This window comes from Rutidosis leptorrhynchoides, chromosome 1 (genome assembly GCF_046630445.1).
Source record: "Rutidosis leptorrhynchoides isolate AG116_Rl617_1_P2 chromosome 1, CSIRO_AGI_Rlap_v1, whole genome shotgun sequence".
In the NCBI taxonomy this organism is placed as follows: Eukaryota; Viridiplantae; Streptophyta; class Magnoliopsida; order Asterales; family Asteraceae; genus Rutidosis; species Rutidosis leptorrhynchoides.
In genome coordinates, this window is record NC_092333.1 from 719,670,585 (window position 1) to 719,679,503 (window position 8,919).

At 33.4% G+C, this 8,919-nt stretch overlaps 1 protein-coding gene across 3 annotated transcripts; it reads right to left on the reverse strand.

The window, feature by feature from the left end:
• Window positions 1–444: 444 nt before the first annotated feature.
• Window positions 445–4,866, reverse strand: LOC139886281 (mediator of RNA polymerase II transcription subunit 32). Of its 3 annotated transcripts, none has more exons than XM_071870048.1 (3): window positions 4,708–4,866; window positions 3,695–3,824; window positions 445–1,105 (listed from the first exon to the last, which is right to left on the reverse strand). In XM_071870048.1, the coding sequence occupies exon 3, from the start codon at window positions 1,097–1,099 to the stop codon at window positions 659–661; it is 441 nt and encodes a 146-aa protein (XP_071726149.1). In that variant the 5' UTR covers window positions 1,100–1,105; window positions 3,695–3,824; window positions 4,708–4,866; the 3' UTR covers window positions 445–658. The 3 variants fall into 3 exon arrangements, with proteins under 3 accessions (XP_071726149.1, XP_071726150.1, XP_071726151.1); XM_071870049.1 differs by having other exon boundaries at window positions 3,690–3,824; XM_071870050.1 differs by lacking the exons at window positions 3,695–3,824; window positions 4,708–4,866 and adding an exon at window positions 2,116–2,380.
• Between the last annotated feature and the right edge of the window lie 4,053 nt (window positions 4,867–8,919).

The following is an 8,919-nucleotide window of genomic DNA, read 5'->3' on the forward strand; positions in this document are numbered from 1 at the left end:
AACTACTAAGGCGATCTTGCCATCTTACAAACTAGTAACTATAGTAAGAGAAATAAAAACCTGTTCTATATCAGTTGTGAATGACATATTGACAGCAACTAATTAAGACGGTTAACCTAGTAACTTGAGCAAGCAACTTTGTTTTATCATTCACTAACTAACTAAGAGTCACAATTTAAAACGGCGGATAAAAAGGGTGATACACAGATAGCACAAGTAAAAGCAATATGTGTATGTGCAACTTATGAGAAGCAATCGTTAACCATTGTAACCAACTCAACAGATTCACAGCATAACACATAATAGATTAAAAAAGCCTGAAAACATTTATAGTAAAGATGCTTTGAATATAAGCTAGCATTTCGGTTTCATTAAAAGAAATTACTGGGTGTTAGACGACCATAGCAGACATACGTATATAACCTATAAAATTATGAACTCTTGCATCGTCGTTTTACATAATGAGAACTTAAATTAGATAAAACTTGCCAACCAAAATACACTATGTAAACTATTTAACCGTTATCCATAACCTTCAAAGGCAAGCAACTCATCTCGAAAATCAATCAATTTTGTTAATAAAATCACGAAAAGTGTAACTTTGATACAACACAAAAATAACTAAAGTGAACAATACAGTGACAAATAGCTGAAGTACCTATTGAGCTGAATCTTCATGAAATCGAGCATCAAAAGGTGCGGAGGAGTGTTGAGGCATCGTCAAGTTGCCAGCAGAGCCTGAACCTCGTTGGAGTTCAATTACTAACCATCGGACCGCTTTACTCATCTGTTCCAACCGCACTGCACTGATAGGTGGAAGGCCTGGAGTAATGGGCTGACCCGGTTTCCCAGCAACTGAACCAGTGGCTTCATCCACTAAACATTCAGAACCGATTCTCAGTTTAACGGACTCTACAAACTCTTCAGCTTGATCACACGCCACTCGAAACAATTCCCACCGTTGCTTAAGGTTCTCTAAAGCGGCATCGGTGGCTGCAGTTACTTGGCCCCCAGAAACTTCTTTTGCTTCGAGTGTACTAGCTACCGCATTTACAAATTCTTGATACGCATTGTTCATTGCATCTACAATGTTATCCATTGATTCCTATAGTGATCATGAGACATACAATTAGATTACACAGTTCACATAAATTTAGTGAAAACCTAGGGTTTCAACTTTCAAATGAACATGATAAAGTCATACTCCATCCGTCCCATTATAAGTATCCTGTTTTGACTTTTGAAGGTCTTTCTTTTTCAACTGACTTAATAGATTTTTATTTGTGTTATACGAAGTATAATATATAATGAAAATTTCAAGATTTGATTGGGTTTTGATGCCTTTTCATCGCTATAGCTTTCGTCAAGTATTAAATAACACAAACGAATATATATAAAGTCAACGTTTATAAAGAAGAAATTTCAAAATTCAAAGTCAAAACAGAACACTTTACTTATAATGGGACTAAGGTAGTATAACTTGGTAAAAAATAACACAACCACATAACAAACTTGTATCTCGAATTACATATTATTAGCTTATAAGCTTCTGGTAATCAATTAAATAGGTCGATTCATTCAAATTTCATTCAGATTAGTAGTAGATTTTGATTAAAATTAGGCAATCAAATTGGGGAATATTCCGAAAAAAAGGAAGTTTATTATGATCCTTATACAACTAAGTTAGCTGAATTAGCCATTAAACATGATTAAACCCATTTGAAAGAACCCAGATAAGATAAAAAGTAAAGATCAAACCCATTTGAAGTAAAGATAATTTGATAACAGAAAATAAAGATTAGGTTTTCAGGGGTTGTAAAATTAGGCAAAACTTTGGCAGAAAAGAATAACACGTCTGATCACATTCACAAAAATGTTCTTAATTAACTCCATTTGATTTATCAGTTTATCTCTGTTCAACCTGCTAACTTCCAACTGTTAAAATTTTCTAATGATATGATTTCTCACTGTTTAAACCGCTACCATAGACATTTGGTCTAGTCTATTAAATTTCGTGAATATATCAGATTCACCAAAGTGAAAGCCGATAACAGAAATGTTTAGACTACTAAACTTCGGAAATTAATCTGAATCATCACTCTACAACACGTTAACCTGATGTATTTGGTCTATTAAATGTCGCTAATGGATCCGACTTCCGAGATTGTAATTCGAACTTCTTGTATCACTAAAAAACACAGTACAAATCATCATTAACATTGATTCCGATTCTATTATTACGTAAATCAATTTAGTACTTTACATGCGGCAATATAGCAGATCAGGTCATCCGGGCCGCAACTGAATTAAGCCATGCTCGAGCTCGGCTCAATAAAGATAAGCTTTCAGTATGTGTGCTCGAGCTCATCTTGAAAAAGATTCAAGATGGTTGGAGCTAGGCTCCAAAAACTCAAATCTTTATATATATATATATATATATATATATATATATATATATATATATATATATATATATATATATATATATATATATATATATATAGGGGCAGGATAAATGGGGAAGTAACCAATCGGGGGGAAGCGGGGGGAAGCAAAATTTTTTTTTTTTTTTTCGTTTTTTTTTGAATTTTTTTTTTCCGGCATCAAGATCACATGAAAATATGAACATTTAGAAGAGACACTTCGTGATGAATGTTATTATTTAGGCGGGAAAACGATCGACAAAAATAACATTCAAGATAATATTGTTCGTGAAGAATATGAACGTTTTTTTTCCATGTTTTGTGAAGTAAAATTTAGCCCGATTTAGAGTTTAGGATTTAGGGTTTAGGGTTTAGGGTTTAGGGTTTGGTGTTTTGGGTTTATGGAATAAACCCAAAACACCAAACCCTAAACCCTAAACCCTAAACCCTAAACCCTAAACCGTTCGTGTTAAAAACTCAATCTAAATCCTAAATCTAAACCCTAAATCTAAACCCTAAACCCTAAATTTCTAAACCCTAATATCTAAACCCTATAAACCCTAATATCTAAACCCTAATATCTAAACCCCAATAGCTAAAACCTCAAAATACGCTCGAAAAACACGATAATTGTTATATATTACTTCTTCGAGCGTTTTCCCGCCAAAATGAAAACATTTATCACAAGGTGTCTCTACTAAATGTTCATATTTTCATCTCATATATAATGTTCGTGAGCAAAGTTTTTTCAAAAAACGAAAAAAAAAAAAAAAAGTTTTTGCTTCCCCCCGAATGGTTAGTTCCCTCTTGATCCTACCACTATATATATATATATATATATATATATATATATATATATATATATATATATTCATTAATCATACTTCTTTCTATTTATTTAAAAAGTTCAATTCAATACCAAAAACCTTCTAAAATCTCTATCAATATATTAAAATTGAAAAATAATATCATTTACAAATTAAAAACTACGAACATATTAATATACAGATATACACATTACTTAGGCCTTAAGGCTTCAAAAGCTCAATGGAAGGTAAACATATACTTTTTACAGCCAAGGAGCCTCGACATTTAGATTGGACATCAAACTTCGCTTTGTCTATATAGATTATTCCATTCTTAATTTTCTTTGAGTTATACAATATTAGTAAATAACATTTTAATAAAAAAGATCTCACGCATGCTCCTATAGTTTTATACCAGTTAGTCCCTTCTAATTTTTTCATTTCAAGTATATTGCAATACCTGACTTCTGAAATTGGGCTTGTCGAATGTTGTTCCTCTTTTGCTTTGTGGTACTGATCAATCACCCTCTTATTATGCTGATAAGATTAGCACAAATTTACTTCAGGTTATAACTCGTTGCACATACTTTATATCCTGGAAAACATTAGATATCAGGAGAATGTTGAAAACCACTATAAGTGAGATACATATTTAAAACGAACAAAAATAGATTGTTATGGATTATAACTTATCCACCATGAATTCGATGTACATTCATCTATGAATGAGGCCATTCCTAATTTTCGAAAATCAGCCGATAGTTATAAAAGTCTAAATTCAAGAAAAACACAACATGTATTGGACCTACCTGAATTACAGCAACATCACACAAAATCATGATAACCATTAAATATTTGATCTGCCCAAGTCGATATAAGTAACATTTGGAGAAGTCTAGTGTAGAGAAAATTTTATCAATTGTGGCATGCAGGTTTAAAACAGATATCACTCTCAAGAAACAAAAACCACGTATGAAGAACTTAATAAACAACATGTAAATAATTAAAATAACTTCGAGGAACTAAAGGAATACAAGAAAATATGATCGAATTATAGTTTACCTCTGAAACTGAGATACCGATTAAAAACATTACAGTTACTAAATATTCGATTTTTATTATCGATTTTAAACAATAACCTTTGGAGCAAATTCATCAATTGAGTTTATATAGATTGTAAGTTGTACGTTACATATAATAATCACCCCAGAATATTACATATTCTGGCTTTGTATCTTTATATCTCCCAAAAGTACTCAAAATTTAACCTAAAAAATTAAACTAAAAAATACTCGATATTCTTTTACATGTTTAGATTGCAACTATCAATATTCAGCAATCTATCAATATTCATATAAATAACATCCAAAGATATTGCTAAATAGCTAAATCACATTCAGGAATAAAAAGAATTCATATATTATGATAGAAGACTTGAATTTCCAGCATAAATTAATTCATTTCATGTATAGCCATACCTGAGCTCTGAAATTGGGATTGTCGACTGTTGTTACTCTTTTGCTTTGTGGTATCGATCAATCACCCTCTTATTATGCTGATAGGATTGAGGATTATTTGAATTGAGGGATGATGATAATTTAGGGTTTTTCTAAAAATATGGAAAGTAACAGATTGGGATGTATTTTTTACAGAGTACGTATTAAAAGGATGTGTGCTTAAGAAGGTGGAAATTTATATTTCCATCCACCGTAATTTTTACCCAAAATGTTAAAAATACCTTTAATGATAGGTTTATATAAACATTTTAAAACTTTTTGCTATTGTTATACAGTAATATATATTAAGGGATATTTTAGAAAAAAATAAATCATGAAATGATGGTGTAACAAGTAAAATATATATAGAAAATATCATCTTCCTGGCTAATTTAGTCACATATATGATATTTATGAAACTTATCGGCTATTAATAAAAACAAGCATGTGGTTAACGCGCTCCGTTGCATGCGGATAGTTTATTGTTGTACATAATTATGGACATATTTGACAAAACCAGCTAGAGCTGGAAGTTGATAGTTAGTAGTTTGAGTTTTTTTAGATATTTTTAGGTGTATGTGATATTTTGGGTACCTTAGGGAACAAGTATGCGGATATATGCGGTGCAAATTTATCGAAGGTAGTCGGCAACTCGAATGGCTGTGTAACATGCTTGCCTTTCAGATTTGCGAAGAACCGTTTCATCATATCTTGGACGAAGTTGGGCTGCGAAAACAAAGGCACCATATCCGGTGGCGGGCCTTGCATGAATTGCCTCGCAAGATTAGCCTGACCTTGCACATGTGGTCAGAACGACAGGCCCGAAGTTACCTGTGCGTATGACCAAGGTTGGTGTGCAGGGAAAGACGGATAGCCTAACGATGTAGAGTAAATCGGTGCCTAATATTGCGTTGTGGATGTTTGATATGCAGAAGACTATATTGGTTGCGAGTTCTACGGATATGTCGATAAAAGACCCACTTACTGTTCCACATGTTGTTGCTGAGATGCGGGTGGGGCACAATGATAATTGGCATCTGGAATGACCTCGTACCCCCCAACTATTGAGTAGTGCTTGCGCATTTGCGGGCGTAAGACATTTTGGAACCAGACGAGGGTGTCGTTGTCATGGTTGGTGCGGAGTGGACACCGATTGCTGCTGATGACTTTGATTTCCTTGAAAAGGGAGCGAAATAGTTGTACTATAAATAGGCATTTGCTCGCACTAAACTACGTGATGCCCATAAGTTTCGCTGTTTGGGTCAACTGACATGACCCTTGAATCCGATGCGGTTACCCGCCAAAATCAAGTTGCCTTGCAGTCACTTGAGAGTTTGCTCCGGGAGGTATTAACTCATCTAAATATAGCTTGTACCTTGGGAAAGGTTCTCCTGACACCGGTGGCCCCAACGGAGTAGGTCCTACATCAGATCCTAACCCCTGCTACGTATTGTGATTTTCAGTTAGTGTTCGCTCCAGTGAACCCTCGGAAAACCATTGCTGTGATGACCCGTCCAAATCCATTTGGACGAATACATCATTCATCGATTTCACAGTGAGGTACTGACCTCTACATGATACGTTTTGTAAACATTGCATTCTTTTGAAAAGGCACACCATAAATGAATATCTAATTCCAAGGTTTTTGACGTCTGATGATTTCTACATATATGAAATGTCCCGTTCTTATTGATTAAAAACGTTCCATATTAATTGATTTCGTTGCGAGATTTTGACCTCTATATGAGACGTTTTTCAAAGACTGCATTCATTTTAAAACAAACCATAACCTTTATTTCATAAATAAAGGTTTAAAAAGCTTTACGTAGATTATCAAATAATGATAATCTAAAATATCCTGTTTACACACGACCATTACATAATGGTTTACAATACAAATATGTTACATCGAAATCAGTTTCTTGAATGCAGTTTTTACACAATATCATACAAACATGGACTCCAAATCTTGTCCTTATTTTAGTATGCAACAGCGGAAGCTCTTAGTATTCACCTGAGAATAAACATGCTTTAAACGTCAACAAAAATGTTGGTGAGTTATAGGTTTAACCTATATATATCAAATCGTAACAATAGACCACAAGATTTCATATTTCAATACACATCCCATACATAGAGATAAAAATCATTCATATGGTGAACACCTGGTAACCGACATTAACAAGATGCATATATAAGAATATCCCCATCATTCCTGGACACCCTTCGGATATGATATAAATTTCGAAGTACTAAAGCATCCGGTACTTTGGATGGGGTTTGTTAGGCCCAATAGATCTATCTTTAGGATTCGCGTCAATTAGGGTGTCTGTTCCCTAATTCTTAGATTACCAGACTTAATAAAAAGGGGCATATTCGATTTCGATAATTCAACCATAGAATGTAGTTTCACGTACTTGTGTCTATTTTGTAAATCATTTATAAAACCTGCATGTATTCTCATTCCAAAAATATTAGATTTTAAAAGTGGGACTATAACTCACTTTCACATATTTTTACTTCGTCGGGAAGTAAGACTTGGCCACTGGTTGATTCACGAACCTATAACAATATATACATATATATCAAAGTATGTTCAAAATATATTTACAATACTTTTAATACATTTTGATGTTTTAAGTTTATTAAGTCAGTTGTTCTCGTTAGTAACCTACAACTAGTTGTCCACAGTTAGATGTACAGAAATAAATCGATAAATATTATCTTGAATCAATCCACGACCCAGTGTATACGTATCTCAGTATTGATCACAACTCAAACTATATATATATTTTGGAATCAACCTCAACCCTGTATAGCTAACTCCAACATTCACATATAGAGTGTCTATGGTTGTTCCGCAATATATATATAGATGGGTCGACATGATAGGTCGAAACATTGTATACGTGTATATGGTATCTTAAGATTACATAGACACGATAAGCAAAATCTGTAATGTTTAAACTTTAATCTTTATATGTTTCCGACACGATAAGCAAAATCTGTAATGCTGGGTCTCAAAAATTTTGAACTGTTTCATATATTCATTTGACCTTCGACCATTCTCGACGATTCACGAACTATTATTTGTAAATAAATATGTATACATATAAAAATAAATATAAATATATGTATAGGGTATATTAAATATAATTAATTAATAATTGTAATACTCGTTGGACGTTTTGATTATTATTTAGAGAGGTTTAATTCGAACTTATAAGATTTTAAAATGAACGGTGGTCCGAAAATGAGTTCTATAAATTCTAGGCTTATTAATAATATATTAAGATGTTGTTTGTCAAATTTTAAAACTTTTATATTTTGCTTGGGAGTTGGGAGTGATTAATTAATGTATTTTTTTTAATAGTTAATGACCAAACTTTATACCATAATGACCTATATAAATAAAGTTACTCAAATTAAAATTTTGGGATTTTTCCGAAGACTTTTATCCGTCCCTAATTTCAAATAGTGCACGATACACGGGCTCTGAAAAGTGTCGGTACATAAAAACAATTAATCAGGCTGCTTTGCTATTACACTTTACTTTTTACTATTGCTAATTGAAGTAATTACGTGTTTTGTCTTCTCCATATCTAATTCTATAATATAGATATATTCATATATAGGAATATGAATATGAATGTTCACACACATATATACTGACATTAACACAAACATTGGTCACCTTACACCCATTACTAAATTGTTCTTCTTCTTCATGAACAAACCATCTTACTTCCATAACAATCACCACTCTCCACCACGGCTATCATCCACTACCGAGAGCCACCTTGGTCTTTTTCCTCTCCATCAACAAACCGTCACCACCCTTGTTCTCACACCCTCACCATAACCGAAACCCACAAGCTCGATTATTTTTGTTTCTTGTTTGATCAAATTCACTCAACCACCACAAACTACCATCCCACTGCCGTTGAAGTATCACCACCGACTAACACCATCGGAGCACCATAACCGCCACCCTATTCATCACCACCTCAACCCGAAACCATCCTTACCATCTTCGTTTTACTATCACCACCAAGAACAACCAACCGACACCTTCATCTTTATAATATCTCACCACCAAACGCCACCATAAATCACTAACATATTATTTTCATGTATAATCTACACAACCGACACCCATATCAACTACCAAGTCACCACCACTAGACCACCACT